Below are 19,674 nucleotides of genomic sequence, written 5' to 3'. Positions count from 1 at the left end.
AAGAAGCAGCTGTATATAATATATAGGGGTGCTCATGCGGGGAGGATATTAACTGTCTGCATTCGCTATTTGTGTATGTAGATACATATGCGGTTAGAAAAAATTATGAATGTGATTATTATCCACATCCGCATGCTTTTTATATATAAACTATATATATTTTATATGTTTTTTATGTATTATATATGTTTAATAAATTTACTACAATTATGTCGTTTTGGTTTTTAATTAATACCAAAATGAAGTCGTTTTGGATAGGTATAGGTTATGTTTACAATAGTTTGGTTAGTTGCGTTGTTTTTTTGTGTAACACTTGAAAAAAAAGACAAAAGTAATGTAAAATTAGTGTATTTTCAAAAGATTAAGGCTTAAAAAAATTAAAACAAACCCAAAACACTAAAAGTCAGTCTAAATTATTTTTAAAATCGTATAAAATAGGCCCTAATAGAGACCTAAAGAAGGCCCATTACCTAATATAGGATAGCGGATAATAACCACAATAATCGCGTAAATACGGTTAGTAAAAACACGATGCGGATGCGAATATCTAAAAGTGATATTCGTACTTTGTAAATACAGTTGCAGATATTGCAAACAACCGTATATGTATGTACATTATTCTATATACTTTAATATTCGAGTTAGGCTTAGAGGCCAACCTCAAAGTCCATGTTGTACTTATTATGTAAATGCAAGACTTGGTTTTTTTATTGGTGCACCTGACATTCAAGAGTCTACATTATATTTTTCAACTTTACGCGTAGGGCTGTAAATGAACTAAATTGTTCTTAAACAACTTCACACGCTTTGTATAAAGTTGACTAAAGTTTAGCTCATTTAATAAATTAATTGAGTTTTAACAGAAATTTAGGCTTGTTTATTGAACGAGCCGAATTTTTATAAACTCAGTTCAAGCTGTATAAGTTTTTATAACTTTAATTTTTATTATTTTTATAGCATTGTTTGAACTTTATAATGAGAACATATTAAGTAAAAAGATAAATGATAATTCTCTTCCTAGTTAATATGATAATTATAACTTGAATTCTTGAGAATATAGGTCTTGATATAAGCATATATGTGTTTATATATGTATATATATTGTAAAACATGCATATAGAGTTGAGATTGGATTGTTTAATATTCTAAATTAGGTTATAAGATATAATATAAATAGAAGATTTCTAATTAAAAAAAATATAGGATTTAGTACAAATATGAGGTTGATGATATTAATTTTTATAAGTTTATAAATAAAACCTAATTTATCTAATTAACTTGAATGATATAATCTTAACAACAATTTTACGAAGTTAATCGGAAGAAAACGTCAAAACAAAGGGAGGGCCAAGCAGATGTATATAATATGTAGGGGTGTAAATGCGGGTGAATATTAACCATCTGCATCTGCTATTCACATATGTGGATACGGATGCGATTAGCAAAAATCGCGAATGCTATTATTATCCGCATACGCATATTCTTTATATATATATAATATTTTATATATTTATTATATATTATATATGTTTAATAAATTCACCAAAACGATGTCGGTTTGGTTTTTAATTAATACCAAAACGTAGTCGTTTTAGATTAGCTATAGGTTATATTTACAATGATTTGGTTGGCTGTGTTGCTTTCTTATGTAACACTTGGGCAAAAAGATAAAAGTAATGTAAAATTAATATATTTCCAACAGATTAAGGCTTAAAAAAAATTAAAACAAGTCTAAAACATTGAAAGTCAAGCTAAATTATTTTCAAAATTATTTAAAATAGGCCTAAATAGAGACCCAAAGATGACCCTTTATCTAATATGGGATAGCAGATAATAACCGCAATAATCGCGTAGATGTGATTAGTAAAAACACAACGTGGATGTGGATATCCAAAAGTGATATCCGTACTTTGCAAATGCAGTTGTCGATATTGCAAATAACCGCATCCGCATGTATACCCTTAATATATATATATATATATATATATATATATATATACTTTAATATTAGAGTTAGACTTAGTGGCCAACTACAGAGTCCACGTTGACTTACTATGTAAATGCAAGACTTGGTTTTTTTATTATTGGTGCATCTCACGTTCAAGAGTCACGTTATAGTTTTCAACTTTGCGCGTAAGCTGTGAATCAGCTAAATTGTTCTTAAACAACTTGACTAGCTTTGTATAAACTTAATTGACTCAAGTTTAGTTCATTTAATAAATTAATTGAGGTTTAACAAAAAATTAGGCATATTTAATAAACGAGCTGAATTTGTATAAACTCAGGTCAGCCCATATAAGTTTGTATAACTTTATTTTTTATTATTTTTACAATATTGTTTTGAACTTTATAATGAGAACATATTAAATAAAAAGATAAACGATAATTCTCTTCCTAGTTAATAAGATAATTATAACTTGAATTCTTGAGAATATAAGTCTTGATATAAACATATAGATATTGTAAAACATGCATATAGAGTTGAGATTGGATTCTTTAATATTCTAAATAATTAGGTTATAAGATATAATATAAATAGAAGATTTATAATAAAAAAAAAAAAAAAGGATTTATTACAAATATAAGGTTGATGATATTAATTTTTATAAGTTTATAAATAAAAACTAATTTATCTAATAACTTGAATGATATAATCTTAACAACAATTAAGTGACTAATTATAATTATGATTTATGAAAAAATCAAACAATGTTGGTATTTACTTTATATAAAAAATGAATAAGTTATTTAAGTCGCTCGAAAACAAGTTCCAATTCATTAAAAAATAAATAAATAAATTGAATCTTAACAAATTATTTAACTCGATGATAAACTCGAATTTTACTTATGCTCAAAATAAAATTAAATGAATCAATCATTTATTTCTTCATTCGACTCAATCACGGCTCTACTTGTATATACATATATACACTGGCTTCCTTGTTTTATTGAGGCCCTGATTGGGTCACTAGTTTAAAGTCTATATCGTAGTGGATTGGGCTGGCAAAGGCCATGCTTTTCACAAGGCCCAGAGGATCCATATTTGCCAAGGCCCAACAGCCAGCAGTACGGTGCATGCTTGCTATTTAGCGTGGTCTTTTTTCTTTTTTTTGAAAGCATACTATAAAGTGTAATTGCTAATTGTGAATTTGTTCAGGTAGAAACCTTCTCGGCAAGGACGGAGTTCGAAGCTCTTATGGGCAGGGATTAGGGCTAAAAACCCGCTCTTTCTCTTTTTTTTCACAAATAAATAGTAAAGTTCCATATCTAAGTTGGATAGAAGAAAGCTTACCATATATAACACAAAATTTCTCCACCAATTCTTTCTAGTCGGGCCTCTCGGTCCGTTATTATACCCTGAGAAGTAGAAAGAATTACAATCCCCATCCCGCCTAAAATTTTAGGAATTCGTTACGCTAAATTTTTATTTTTTCATAATTTTTTTTTCCTTTTTTTTTTTTTTTTTTCCTTTTTTGGGAATTAAGGGGTGCAATGGGGCATGGCCATCGGAGATAGGACACGCTATGCGGAAGGCATAACGTTATTGGAGAAGGTATGGGCAACAGATAGAGAATGCGAAAACTATGCTGCACGGGTTTCAGTCATGACACGTGCGGCATGCAAATAGGGAGACTAAGAAAGAGGCATAATGTTTAGCAAAAGCTGCAATTCACCAATTCTTAGAGCAAGTGGACCAATGAATATCATGTTTTATTTGAAAATATAGGTCTTGTTTGATAAAACCCTCTCCCCTCGGATCCCTCCCCTCTCCTTCTCTCTCTTTTTCACTTTTTTCCAAAAAAAAAATCAACATAAAAACATTCTCCATGGTACTTGGAGAGTAAGTTGTACTTTCTTGATTTCAACGAATGTCATCCAATTTTACCTTAAAAAAAAAAAAAAAAAAAAGAGCCTTCTGGCCCTTCTCGATGTGTGGAAACAACAATATTGTTTGAAATCAACATTGAATTGGCTATTAATAACTTCCCTATATCTAACTACTGCACAACAACATTGAATTTGCTCTTGATTTTTCTAAAAGAGTACAGAAACCCATATTTGAAATCAAATCGTCCTGCAAGAAATTTTTATGATTTTTTGTTTTTTTTAAGACTATAAAACAATTAAGTATGGAATTGGCTACAAATTGGTTGACTAAATTGCAACCTACCGGACTCCTACATAAAAGAGAGTCCTATCGAGCACGTGTTCAAGGCGGTATGAGACCTGTTCGCAGGGGCAAACAAAACATTTTTACAAACCCTTTAAAGTAGGGCTGACAATTTTGACACGACCTAGCAACTTGACACGAATACAATGCGAAATTAGAGGGCTTGAATCATAAATGGGTCGACCCGTTTATTTCAGTCTGACGAGTCATGTCACGGTTCACCCGTGGGTGACCCGCCAGACACGATTATTTTTTTTATTATTATTATTTTAAAGGAAATGGGATAGGAACCAAGAACTACAAGAATCGTCTTTCTGCGTACCTTTTTTTGTATAAGAGCACTCACAGTGGATCATGTATTTCTCACTTTTGGCTAGTTTAGATAAGCCAAAAAAAAAAAAAAAAACTCCATCGGCTAATCTATCCTAAATCTAAAATGGTGTTTTCATCCATTTGTGAATAGTGCAACGCCTCATGTGGCATTGCACAGTTCAAAGATGGGTTTTTTTTTTTATTTATTTTTTTTTATCGTTTCTGCACCACAAAAAAGTGGAAAAGGACGGATGGGTCTCTCTCTCATGCTCGTTACTGTTTTCCTCATATTTTCTTTCGGCTCTACATCTTTTTTCACCCATATGTGAATAGCTCTAGCTTCTTCTTCTTCTTTCTCTCATTACTTGCAATTGAAGCATATTCCTTGTTTTTCAGTTTTTCATTTTAGAGAACTGCCATAAAGTCTTCGGCTCTTTGATTAGACGGGGAACCCAACTAAAGGAAGTGTCCTCCCATTTTGTCCTTTGTTCTATTCTTCAAATCCGTCAACTATACTGTAGATTTGTTGATTACCCACTTGGGATCCCCCGATTTTTCCACCTAGCTAGCTTTTGCTATATTTCATTGACCAAAACCTTGATTCATGGTAGCTGATGAATCGAAGCAACAGGAGGCACAAGTTTCGGTTCATGGGTAATGGGTATCAGCTAACACAAGCCCTGCGTGCTTTCAGTCTCAGTTTGAAGGCTGCAATAGAGGTTTTTGATATTATCCTTTTAATTATTCTCTATGTTCTCAAATGAGTTGGTACAGTTTTTTGCTACTTTGAAAAGATGAACGCTCGTTACTGTTTTCCTCATCTGTTCTGATTTTGTCTAATTTTCGTTGAAGATGAAGGTTGTTAATTTGTTCCGGTTCTGGTTTGGTGATGGCAAGAACGATGGGCTCGCTCTCACTTCGGTGTTGTTGGCACCCTTGCTTGAGTTTCGGGTTTTGGTAAAGAAAGATAAAATAATAATAATAATAATAATAATAATAATATTTAAATAATATAAAGTTAAAAATACATAATTTAATAAAGAATATTTTTAAAACTTGTTAGCTAAACTAGATAAAACGAGTTTGGTTACTTATTTTAGATCGAGAAATAGAGAAGCAATGAGACTGCACTAAGTCATTGAAGGATTTATCAGGACATTCTACAATAACGTGCTTTAGCTGTTCCAACTTGATTCAGACTGAACACTGGGAGTGCTTCGAGGCTGACTTCTGTACTTCTTGGAGTCCAGATCGACTCGTTCAGCTTTTTTGTATAGGAGCTTCTTTGCATTGATCATGCTGGCAATTCTTGGATTATCCTCATCCATTAATCCTCCTTTGAAGTACCCTCTACTCCAAAGACTCCAATTTCTTCATCCTCCTTTGAAATACTTCTATGCTCCAAAGACTTCAATTTCTTCATTGTCTTTCTTTTTCCTTTCCGCGTGGCTTGCTGATCTCCATGAGTGGTGGTCATGATGAAGGGCATGAGGTTTCGACTTGAGTCAGCAAGTTTACGAACAAAGGTTTCTAATGTGTCGATCAAATACGCAGAAAAAGAGGCATCGCAGAGGGTGCTGCTGTCATTTTCAAAGGGCAAAGTTCACGACGGGTCGGTGTTAACAGCAGATGCTAAGGTAACCATAGCCATGGGAGTTTTAGAAACACACAAGGAAGCTAGAGATCAAAAAAAATATCATAAAATTACATAAATGAGTCGTGTTTGGATCTAACTTAAACGGATTGCAGGTTTCCACCAGTCATAAACGAGTCGACTCGCAAACCCGTTTTGTCGGCCCTACTTTAAAGTATGTATTTTTATGATCCAACTTTCTAGTTAATTTTTTGTCCCCGCAAAAAGTTTTTTTTTTTTTTTAAACCTTTGCTTCCAACATGAAAGTAGTTTCATTTACATCTGGTCCCATAGCGTGTTTTGAATGTTGAGTGTTTATAGAACCCTCTCTTAATTGACCGATGGAATTAAATGTGATTCGGACAACCAATTATAAAAGATTTCCTCAATCTTCCTTGCCAATTACAGGAGATCTCAATCCAAACAATCAAACCATGAATAATAATATTTGTACTAACCAAACTCAAAGATGGACAGAAATTGTTTTCAAACCGTTTGTAGGAAATTTTATACAAATTATATTTAAAATTGACACGTATTTTAATGTTTAAAAGACACATATTACTCTTTCCATGTAAATTGTAAATAATTTATTACAAATCAATTTATAAAAAATTTCTCTCCCTGGAACACCTTTAGTCAGCTTGCAGCCCTTAGCCCTAGTTTCACAATTCAGAAGTCTCCAAGGGATAGTTCAATCAGTTGGAGACCGCGCCTCATAAAGCGGAGGTCACTGGTTCGAATCCACTCCCCCTCTTGCGTGGACATGTAAAAAAAAAAAAAAAAAAAATAGTTTCACAATTCAGAACACTAGGACAAGTAAAGCATTTAAGGGCTTGTTGTTGTCGTACATACTAGTTTCAATTATAGCAGGTTGCCTACATTACAAGGAAACACACGCAGTACACTCCCAACCAGGCTTTGAAAAACCTCTCTTTGTTACTTGTGGAAAATTCTCCAGGCAGTGGCGTGGCAATAAGATAGGGTTGGAGAAATTTATTTGTGATGTTACCGTTTAGGGCAATGATAGATAAATACAGAATTAAAAAAAAAAAAAAAAAAAAAAAAAAAAAAAAGTATAAATTTATGTGATCTGACAATATGTCTATGTTTACAGGAGTACGGTTATATTTCATACTTATAAAAAAATTCTAATTGTACGGACTACGTTCACTTTGCTCCGCTCCGAAAACTAGCATCTATATTAGCATTTGGTATTATTCTCTATGCCTAAGAGAATAAGAGTCACTTGTTATAACAATTTGTATCTAATTTATAAATTGATATATATTTCTTAGATCGTAAGAAGCACGTGATTTTTTGCAATGAAAAAATAATGACGACTAAAATCATGTGACTAGAAGAAGAGAAACCGGATACAATTGTACATCCATATGCTCGTGTAACACAAGTCTTTTATTATTATTATTATTATTTGATAATTATATACTTAATGGGTTTTGAATTTCCAACACCTTATTGTTATAGGAGGGAGGTAAAATCCACTTTGTTTGTTAATGTATTTTGAATGGTATTTTTTTAAAAAAAAAAAAAAAATGTTTTGATGTGATATAAAAGTAAAATTATTTTTTTATGTTTTTAAAAGTATATTATATTTGGATTGTTTGTTGATGTTTTTGTTTAAGAAGAGAAAAACAAAATAACATAGGCAAATTGGTTTGTTAATGTTTTTTTATGAGTATTATTATTATTATTTTTTTAAAAAAATGTTTTAATGTTAATAAATGTTTTGCACTTTGAGTGTTAATATTTTTACTTTAATAATAATAATAATATATATATAAAAAAAAAAAACAAATATTTAACAATGATAGCCGACTCTAGAGGATTTCAATAACAGTGAGTTTAAACTCCCCAAAAATTTTACTCTTGAAATTTGAAAATTTCAACAATTGAGTCATAATTTCCATTGCTGCAAGGAATTAAGAAATGGCATCATTTTTTTTTAGCAGAATCTAATGCAGTTGGTGCAATTAATATTGAAGGGATTATGAGACGAATTTTTCTCCACAATTTTCAATCGTCTTTCGTTGTCATGGTCGGACACGTTTAAGAGGATATGACCATATGTCCATATTGAATATAATAAATAAATAAATAAAAGAAAAAAATAAAAGAAGAGAGGATCTGACTGTAATAGCCTACATGGGATTTTCTCCTCCTCCTAAAATATATTTATATATTGTAAGTCTTCGATCGATTGGCTCAGTTTGTGTATCAAAAATAAAATAAAAATAGCCTGGATAGTTCTACCTTTTATAGGGCTGTTGAGAATGATGATTAGGAGACAAGTTTGACTGAGAGGTCCTTTCCTAGCCTACCTTTGCAGTGAGATTGCCGTCAGAATCCTTTGGCCGACTGTCAGAAATGTTGCAGGCCCTAAATATGTATAGATGTCTTAAAAGCCTATAGTTTTCCAAATAAAACGGGGCCTTAGTGATAAACTCGTTTCACCTTATCCTTCTTGAGATATCTTTTTTGTCGTTAGTGATAAACAAAATATCATTCTCAATGCAAAATGAATCACAGAAGATAAAAAAAAATAAAGTTATTATATCATAAGGAGCAAAAATATATTTATTTTTAAAAATAAAATAAAAGAGATTTTCTCTAGTTTGATGGCCATAACACAAGCGCAAAAAAAAAAAAAAAAAAAAAAAAAAAAAAAGATTTTTAATTTTTAGAACTGTTTTTTATCTTTCTTACGTTTATTATTTCATACAAATTTTTTTTTAAGGCCAACCATTAGATGTTTAGAAAATTAGGATCTATATAGATGAAGGTGTAGGTTCTATAAATTTAATGATTGGGATTTAAAAAATTGTATGAAAAAAGAACCAAAAAAAAAATGACGTTTAGACTTTCTCAATCTTCACTAATCCTTATAGATTGATTTTTAGACCATATGTGAATTTAATGGGAAGGTCTCCAGGCTTTAAAGCCCAAGTATAAACTTGACATTCCTGAATCTCTGTATTTGATTTTTAAGATTTCTCCAAGATCCAATTATATGGATCATATTTTACAATAAAAATGGTAGCCTTTCCAAAATTTTTAATACTTCTCCTCTATGTTTGGTCAAGATGCAATTGTAGTGACCATATTTTGTAAGAAAAATGTAAGAAATCTCTTATGCATAGGTATTAAACATGCTTCTACAAGATGACAAAAGTAACTGCCTTCCATGATGTGACATCAAGTATGACATACTAAATATTTATCGGGTCGGTCCATGTTAAGAATGCAAGTTCGGGAGTTCATGGCCAGGGTTAGGATACTGGTGCCCAAACCACACCCCCAATTGGGCCATAAGGTAATTGCCTCACGATATCATTTTAACTGTTTCATTGTTCTCGACGAAGAATTTATAATGTCTTTAGTGTGCCAATAAGTGTGTAATCTTGCACGACACCTGATAATCGTTCTAGCTTACTAGCATGTAAGAATTCACCCGAAAAAGTTCGATTCAGGATGTGTTGAAGTAGGGCATATATCATGTATGTGGGATTTATTAGAGATGCACTGAATGCGTGTGGTGATCCCTACATGAGACACGTACATGTCAAGATAATGGTACATCTTGTTCACGAGAAATGATAGGCAGGGGACATTTGACCGTCCCCTGTCCAGCTTTTAATATTAAAAAAATATTTTTAAAAAGAAAAAAATGAAAAAAATAATAAAGGATAAATACAAAAAAAAAATGCATAATACATTTTTTTATTATTAAAAGCTGGACCGGGAACGGCCAAATGTCTCCTGTCTATCATTTCTCCTTGTTCACATTGGAAGAAGAATAATGTCCACCTAATATTGAAAGTTAATGTATGAAGCATGTTACGATCGATCATTTAATTGCCACATGATGACAAAACTTATTTCATGGCTATGTTGCATGATATGGACTTGAAAGCAAAAGATTAGGAGAAAAAGGCATAGCATTTTGGCTATTTATTAACCCTTTAATTTACTTTATAAGCTTATCCACGTTTTTTTTTCTTTATCCATTTTACCCAAATTGAACAAAATAAAAAGAGTATATGTGATGATGGTTTTGAAAAGTATTTTTTTAATTTTGGTTTGAAAATGTTTTTTTTTTACTATTTTTATGTGGAGTTCACGTTTGAAAAAATGTTTTCTATGAAATCCACTTAAGAAAATTGTTTTATATTTTCAAATAAAAAAAAATGTTAAACATGCTTATTTTAACAAAAACACAAACAAGAGTGATTCGCGCAGCCATCTCAAAAGAAAGGGGTGGCTCACTCTGTCAGTGAAAAGGGTGGCTCACATGGCTGCTTCCAACAGAAGTGGTTCGTGCGACCACACCAAAGGAGTGCCTTGAACAACTATTTGAGAGTGGCCACATAGGCTACCCCCACTGTTTGGGGGTGGCTGTGCAAGCCACCCCATTGAAAGGGGTGCCCCCTCCCCCCTTGGCAAAGGTAGGGGTGGTAATATTTTTGGCTTTTTCTTTCAAATTTTAATATTTTTGTAGTAAAACAAAAAATTATTTTTTTAGCATGTGACATGGCAAATTGCTTACATGGCATTAGTCTTGATAGGCAGCCGCGCGGCCACCCTTTCCCTCTATAGGAGGAGGTCGTGTGACCACCTCTCTTAATTCTTTTAATATTTTTAAAGTAGTAAGTTAATCCCAATATTTGAAAAATTAAGCATATGTTTCTCAAAATATTCATATAAAAAAGTATTGTGTTTTGAAAAGAGTTTTATATTTTAAATTGTTTGTTAATAAATGGTTATGAAAAAAAAAAAAAAATTGTGTTTTGTTATTAAAATGGAAAAGTGTTTTCAAAACTGTTACCATATGAAATCAACATTTCTTAGGATTAATAGAATTGTCTCAAACAACGGCTAAGATACGAAGATGGGTTTAGGAGTGGCAATTCAAGTTCATGAGTTTGAATTTTTTTTTTTTTTTTTTCATGTTAAGTCATGGATATATGACTATATACGTTAACATGAACGCAACCCATTTAATTAATTATTTTAAACCTTTCAATCTTTGGCATGACTTGTTTAACTAAATAGGTGACACGAATACGACTAATTTCAACCTCTTTAATATAAATGGGTTGAGTTGACACAAATACTTAATCTGACTTAATTAGCACAATGCGTAAATTACATCAAATATACTCATTCACAACTAGATTGATGACAAAATTACTTTGATAATCAATATCCATAACCGGTCATTCATTCATAAACAGAATTAATAATCAATTTGTAATTTAATTATGAAATATGCGGGTTAAATGGATTAACACGAATTTAATCAATTTATTAATCATGCATACGTAACTAAATCGACCCATTTTGACCCAAACTGTATTACACTAAACTCTAACTCACTAATTCATATTATATTTAAATCGCGTTCACATGTCATCTTAAACATTGCCAGAAATAGCTAAATGGGTTACAGAAAAGCAACAGCAGAAGAAGATTAGATAAAGGGATAAATTGATTCATATTTTATTACAAAAGGCAATGAAAGGATTATTGCATTTTAATTTTTCATATATATATATATATATATTGATGGATTGAACTGGTCAAATTAATTTTTCTTATATGGTCGTTTCACTTCCTACAGGATCTTTACTTATCTCTTCATTGGACCGTGTCCAAAAAAATTCAACGGACGGCCATTTAAGCCCCCCTCAAATCACAACCTCCCCAACAATGCAATAATACTAATCTCCCCCTTTTCACCAACACCTACCTGTCCCTCACGGGCAGCCCCAGAAGCTGCCCATTCTCCCCTCAAACTGAAAATCCCAACCAATCTGTTTCTTTGGTCAAGAGAGAGAAAAACCCCAACACATACATAAAATCTAACTACAATTGAAACACACACAAAATTGCCGAACCAAAACAAAGCGCTACCGTTTCTTTTGCTCTTCAAGACCGTAATAACATCCTTAACAATCAGTCCCCCTGTCGGTTTTTTTATAGATGCCAATGAAGAACGTTTCAAGAAACAGGTTCTTGCTCTGTTTTCGACCAGTTGTCGACATGGAAGTTGTTCTCGAGACTGAAGGCGTCGGTGATGGTGACCGGTCGGCCACCGAAGGTCTGCCGTATATCAGTGCGGAGAACAAGGAGGAAACGAAGCAAATGTTGACTCCAAAGCGAAACCTCTCTCGGGTGATTAAGGCCGTGATGTTTGAAACCTTATTGGTTAGTCTCTAAAACCCCATCTTTCCTATACAGAGAAATGGTAAAAGTTTGGTAGTTTTTTTTTTTTTTTTTTTGATGATCATCGTCAATATAATCTTTTTGTTTACAGACGAAGAGACTTCGTGACAGAAAGCAGAGTCTTTTGGTGAAACCAGAAAGGTCTCATGATTTGTGTGACGAAAAATCAGTGAATCGGGCGTCGGTGGACACTAATATCGATCAAGAAATTACAACCACTTCTGGGTCATCACATTCATCTTCGTTTCGTTCATCATCGGTGAGTTCCTCCAGGTCTTCGACTGACACAACGAAACAAGATTGTAGCATTAATCATCGAGTTCAAGGCGTTGTGGAGAAGCCAAAGAAGGTGGAAATGGGTTGCTCTGGTTTCAACTCCGGCATACTCTTGCTTGTGATTAGCCTTATTATCACAATCTTGTGGGGAAGGGTTTGTGCTATTATTTTCGCGTCAATTTGTGCATACTTTGTGCCTCGCCGGCGGGTGGGTTATGGCAGACAAGAAAGTGTGATCAAGTTGGAAAAGACAGAGTCCAGAGAGCACAAAAAGAAGGTCATAATGGAAGGCTTCCTTGGAAGGAACCACCACAGAAGGCATTAAATCGGAGACGTAAAAATTCGCCGTTTCGTGCTTGATGCGACTTTCTCTGGGGGTCTCTGGTTTAGCAAATTAAAGGCATTCTCAGGGCCAATAGACAAACACGTCTGTCTTGTGACTTGTGATGTGCCTTTTCACAAGTCATGGGGGGAGAAGAACAGAACATTCTGTTCTTCATTTACTTCCCCTGCTCTGATCTCTCTCGTATTTGTTTACAGATGAAAGATATAGAAACAATTGTACAGAGATTTTGGTTATTAAAGTGTAATTCATCGCTAAAATTATAACTATTGCTACAGTTTTGATTGATTTATACATTAATTCATGATTGTGGTAACGATATTTTATTTATCTTTGATTTAAGAGAGTGATTGACTTTGATTTTTTCTGATTTTGTTCGAGATTGTTAGTATGATAAATAAACTAAATTATTCCAATGATCTTGAAAGTTGTTCGGCAGATTGGGCTATATTATTGTGCTTATTTTTCTTTGTATTATACAAAGAAGAAAAGATAAAGAAAAAGAAAAAGTTAGGCATACTACCAAAGGGATGTAACGTTTGTTATCCATTGCCTTTGGTCTCTTATCAATAATTGTTTTCAATGTTGCTTTATTTGCAGTTTATGGGTTTTTCCACCCCTTCAAAATTTGCCATAATTCCCATTTGATTGAATTTGCTGACTATAAGAACCTATGGTGGAATGAAGGAGATCTAGATTATCTAAAAAACCCAAAATTGCAGCCTCTTGTGGCTTTAATGCATGAAGAGAAGTGGTTTCAACTGAATAGGCAATCTGTGTCTATTAGCTGGGACACACATTAGGCATGCCAATTCGCTTAACACCATGCAAAATTTCAGCATTTTTGGCAAGATATTAGGAAAATGATTTCATTGATTTGAGTACTATAGTTGTTATCATAATTTTCTTACGAAGTAATATGATAGTTCATAATTAGTTAAAAGTGTATAGTTGATAAGTTCGATTTTTTGCTTCATCATTTTCTTAATCATAGACTGTCATGTCAATTTGCAAGAAAATATTTATGATAAAAGTTAAAGGTGTGTTTAGCAACACTATCCTCCCATTATTTTCATTTCTCTAAAAAAAGAAGTCAACGGGTGTGTTTGGTAAAGATTGTTGAAATGATTTTTTTTTTTTTTTTTTTTATTTTGAATAGTAATAAGAAGTGAATAATATAATATAAAGTAGAAAGGATTTGTATAGAAAAATGAATTTTTTTTATTTATTTGAATAGTAATAAAAATGATTAATTTGACGTAAAAAGTGAAAAAAAAAAGTTGAATATTTTGATGTTAACTTTTTCGGGAAGAAGTGAAAATAAGGAGATGGTGGCTACCAAACATAGCAATAACCTTTTTTCTTATTACCAAACAACATTTTCATCTTTCTCTCATAAAAATTTAAATATCTTTTTTACCTTTATATTACATCAATAACTTCTTATATATATTCAAACAAAAAAACTTACCAAAAAATAAAATAAAAAATCTATTTACCACACGGGCCCTATAGTATCCCTAGCATACATGATAAAACAATAATAAATATTTCTCCCAAGCTTGAAGTAGATCAGGAAATTAACTATCTCATAGTTCTAGAAAAGAAGATAATATAATTGTGAGTTGTTTCTCTCTTGGTCATTTTTCCTCTTTGTCTTTGCTTCCCCTTTAAAATTGATTCGACCAACTCCTTCATAGTTTATTGCATAAAAATCTTAGTGTATGTAATTTGAGGGCTTTTGTACCAATTTAAATAAAATTATTACAAAAATATCGTGCAATAATTGTAGGATAATATAACATTATTCATGTAGAAACGTTAAATACTTCACTCACGTACATCTCACCCCCATCTCGTCCGATTTTTATTTTACTTTTAACCATGACTGATTCAAAGGCTAATAAACACTCTTACACCGGTCCAATAAAATAATAGTGGAACCGGAACCGGGTATGTATATTATAGCATTGCTAATTTGCTATTATTTATTTTAACAATTTTGACTTTGGAAAGGCTTTGTGCTTTCTCAGTTTATCCCTTTGATTCACATCTTCTCATTTGGACCATAGTGAGTTGTACTTGTATGGTTAATCTGTGGTCAATTGGCCTGAACAAATATAATTGAAATGTGATAACTTGTACGTTAGGAAAGTTGCCGGCCCTGTGAAAAGGTAGTCACTGGTCCAGTCAGTGGCTTTGCCCAGTTGGAAAGAGCAGACCAAAAATAATAGGCCAATCAAAGAGGGGGAAAAAAGGAGGAGCCTAAAGGAGGAAAATTAAATTAAAAAAAAAATAATGAAAAAGGTTAAGAAAGGATTTTTTTTAATTAATCACCAATTTTAAATTCATTAAAGGAGGAAAATAGTGATTTAATTCCGTAGTGAAGATGGTTGGATTTGGGGGGCGTTAATTTCGGCCTGACACGTGGGATTTGGGGGGACGTGGTCCTTGATGCGAACGGTCACCTCGTGAAGCTCTTTAATGCCAAGCAAATATCAAGTCCTTTATGGGATAAGACAACGTCTTCCCGAGGGATTTGGCTTTGGGAGTCCCTTTAGAAAAGATAATTTATTGTTTATTAATGAGATTAAAGTTTTTCTTAATGGATATAGGTTTCGACGACCGTGACGTTTTGACAAATATGTTACCAATATTATTGTTGTTATGATTTTAGTTTTGGAAAAAATCAAATTTGATTTTTAAAGTTTTTGTTCAATTTTAATTTATTCCATGAATTAGTCATTTTCATTTAAATTGAAAGAATCTTATTTTAAATTCGGATAAATCTCTCCATCATCCCGTTGTCTCATTAATTGATTGCATGCTATATCATACCACTAAGTTGATGACACGTGACTCGCGTTTGATATGTCACGTGTCAACTATATGTTTCTTGTAATCAATTTACGTTAAATTAAAATTTTATTTTAAATAATAAATATATAAAAGAAGCGACAATTGAGAGAGAGAAAATATGAGAGGGTGGCTATCACTCGAGAGGGGGGAGGGGGGAACCCCTTTACCATATGAGGAGTTGTTAGTGCCCCTTTTTGAGAACTGAGAAGAGGTTGCTCTTCACAAAAAAGGGGCGGCCTCCCTCACAGATGAGGGGATAAAGGGTGGTGATCACCCTTCATCTGGAAAGGGGCGACTACCATTCACTAGTGAGGGGTGGTCAAATGGACAGCTTAGTGAATTCAAGAGTGTCGTTTGTTGGACTGTTCACTAAGACGTCTGAGCGGGATGCATCATCAAAGAAACCGAGAGTGTCGTTCACTAAGCCATTTGAACGCCCGTATATTGAAGAAGTTCCATAACTATCCGTTTAATGTGTTTGTTCATAGCTCCGTTAGAATAAACAAATTTCAGAGCTGACCGTTCTTAACGTCGTTCGTTGAGCCTTTTGAACGGCACCATCAAGAATTCATTTTAATCAAGTTTATTCAAATGGCGGGTTGGTATTGTTCGAACGCCGCCTCATATTTTCTTCTGGGTCTTCTAATTGCTCTAGTAAACCTAATTTTCAAAGAGACTATAAATAAGCTTCTCTATGCATGATTTTTGTAAGACTATAAGGCTATATTTTAGCGTGCTAAAAGATACTTCTTTGATCCTAAAGCATTCATGCTAATTATCTAATGGAGTTATTTTGGTTAAACCACACAAACTTTTCATTTACAAAATGCCTTCGGCCAATAAAGTTTTGGGATTGCAATAGGAGATTAAGTAGAAGAATTATCTAAAGGTTTCGCAACACAAACTTAAGGGAAAAAATTAATCATCAGCCCATGTGATTATCCTGTTAAAGCATTTTCAAAATTAATATGTATATATATATATATATATATATATATATATATATATATATATATATTTGTATCTTGGGAATGTTTTAAAATGAAGGTGTTAAAGAGCATTAAATGAAAATAATTCAACATGTAAAAAAGAGAAATTGTAGTTGGTATTTATAAGGCCCAACATACTTTAAGCATTTAAAATAATGCTTGGGAGTATACTTGTACGTGTATACTCTAGTATGGTGCGACGCACTAGACGGACATGCACGTGCGTGGGGCATTGGGTTGTAGGGCGCTAGTGGTGCACTTGGCACTTGGCACTTGGCACGAAGCATCGGAACGATCGAATCATGACCTTTCAATTTTGGATGGTCATGATCAATCGATCTGATGGTTTGATCTAAACCATATGATGCTTTTTAGGTAGATTCAATGGTTTGATTTATTGGACTATCACTAAAATAAACTGTAGGGTCAAATCACATTTGATTTAACGGTTGAGAATAATTAATAACGATCTAATGGTTAATATTAAATAATCATTGACAGTTATTTGATCGCAGTTATGGACGGTTGGATTAACAGTTATTAACATAATACAGAAGTAACTGTTGTCTAAGTTATCAACATAATACATAAGTAACTGTTGTCTAAGTTATCAACAAAATACAGAAGTAACTACTAACCTGTTATTAATAAAAAAGATAACAAAATTTCTTTTTTCTTCAATGCTTTTTCTAATACCTTCTATATTTAAAATTACAAGTCTTTGTATGTCTATGTCTCTTGATATAATAGAAAAATCTAAAAGTGTTTTGGTTTAATTTTCGTTTGTGCAAAATACAATTAAACAAACAGAAGATTCTGGGCTTCATTGTATCCTGAAGAAATATTTGCTGTAACTCTTTGCATACTTTTTTGGTGGGGGCAAATGCTTTTTTAAGGAAAGCGACACTGTAACGTGCCTTATGAGCATTTCATTTTTCTGCTTTTGTTTATTTTTTTTTAATAATCTAATTTCAAAGTTAATTTAGAAGTTTATGTGGTTGGCATAATTTACAAATCGCTCTTTTAAGTCAAATTCAATTAAAAAATTTAATAAATTTCATTAAGCGCCACGTCAGCATTAATAAAATAATAATTAGAGTCACTTTTAATAAAAACAATAAAAATATGTAAAAGGAAAGGGGTGGCACAGCCCCATGAAGGTGGCCGCTCGCAATACCATTTAAGTTCGTAACGTGTCGACAACTCCACTTTTCACTTGCTTTTTTCACCGTTACCCGGTCTGGTTCTTTTCCCGAGCAAAAGTTCGCCTCTTCTAGACTTGTAGCATGCCGGCCGGCCGGCCGACGAGAACAATTATGTTGGATTAGACATTCTGATATCATTTAGGAAAAAACAATTAAAAAAGAGAGAGAAAAAAAAAAGGTTATCTCATTTGAGTTCTAGAAAGCGAAGATCATAAAATAAGAAATTAGAAATCAATTATTATAAATATTAAAATAATCTTTCTGCATGGAACACTTATGACACTGAACTCTGGTTGGCTGTTCGAAACCTTCAAAAAAAACCCACGAAATAAGAAATAAGAAATTAGAAATCAATTATTATTGGAAATTTGGAAAGAACGGCATCGAGGGCGCCAACACGTTTCCAAATTCCAAGGCTTGAATTCTCCGTATAATTAAAAATATTTCTTTTATTTTATTTTATTTCTTTTTATAAAAAAAACTACTAATTTGCCGTACAAGTGGTTTTTGTTAACAAACAAAGAAAAGTACTCATAATTCTTTAAATTATCATCTATTTTTTAGTGTTCTTTCAAATTATTAATTGTGTCAATTTTTCATTTAAACTATTGAAAAATATTAATGTTCCTTAATAATAAAAATACATTTCATAAAATTATTTTTTTTTTAAAAATAAAAAAAGATTAGTTAAAATATCTAAATAACAAAAAGTATTCAAAAATAAAAACAAAAAATTAAAAAATAAAATAAAAACTAAAAACGTTTTTTTTTTCTTTTGTTTTTTTTTTTTTTATATAATTTTCAGTTATTTTTTTGTTTGTTTTTTCTTTTTTAATTTTTCGTTCTTTTTCCTTTTTTTTTTTTTTGAAAGTTACTTTTTTAGTTTTAGTTATTTTTTTTTTCTCTAATTTATAAGGACATTTTTGTCTTATTAAAAAAACTGCATGGTCATTTTTGTCTTTTTGTTAGTCTTAGGATAGAATTCACATGCTTTAACAGTTTAAGAGGGAACATTAACATAATTGATAGTTTGAAAGGACATTAACTATTGAATGCTAGTTTAAGGAGATACATGTACTTTTCTTTTAATAAATTAATATGTAAACTCAAATGAAAAAGAAAAAACTATTTATCAATAAAGTAATATAGAAAAAAAATCTCATGGTCATAGCTACACAAATCATGCAATGCATGTTCAGTGAGAATAAATACTTTTTTTTTTTTTTTTTTTTTTTTTTTTTTTTTTTTAAATTTTTAAATTTTTTATTTTATTTTATTTACATGTATTCTCGGTGCTGAAATTGATGAGTAAGACTTCTTTTCATATCTATTTCACACTATGTTTTAAGTGACTCTCATACTAGTTATTAAAAAAAAAATCACTTAAAATACGTAACACTAATCAATATAAAATAAATAAATATAACAAATAGATGTTAAGAAAACCATTATTCGAATTTCAAATAATTCATTTCAAACTTAGTAGTAAACGTCAAACTTCGACCGGTCCTTAATCCTTTGGAGCTTCGGGGGAGTAAAAGATTTGGCTTAGCTGTTGTAGGTTTTTTAGTAATTCAGATCTAATTTCAAATTTTTTATTAAAAGGAGATAGTAAAATTAAATTTAAAACCGTTAAAAAA

The 19,674-nt window shown here is 31.9% G+C and overlaps 1 protein-coding gene across 1 annotated transcript; it reads left to right on the top strand.

The window, feature by feature from the left end:
• Positions 1–11,802: 11,802 nt before the first annotated feature.
• On the top strand, positions 11,803–13,275 carry LOC133861303 (uncharacterized protein At5g23160-like). Its single transcript, XM_062297055.1, has 2 exons — positions 11,803–12,344; positions 12,454–13,275. Exons 1-2 carry the CDS (start codon positions 12,120–12,122, stop codon positions 12,961–12,963), a joined length of 735 nt encoding a protein of 244 aa, XP_062153039.1. The 5' UTR covers positions 11,803–12,119; the 3' UTR covers positions 12,964–13,275.
• The last annotated feature ends 6,399 nt before the right edge of the window (positions 13,276–19,674 follow it).

The sequence above is a fragment of the Alnus glutinosa genome, chromosome 2 (genome assembly GCF_958979055.1).
Source record: "Alnus glutinosa chromosome 2, dhAlnGlut1.1, whole genome shotgun sequence".
Classification (NCBI taxonomy): Eukaryota; Viridiplantae; Streptophyta; class Magnoliopsida; order Fagales; family Betulaceae; genus Alnus; species Alnus glutinosa.
Note: the sequence above shows the minus strand (reverse complement) of the source record. Positions and strands in the feature narration are given on the sequence as shown.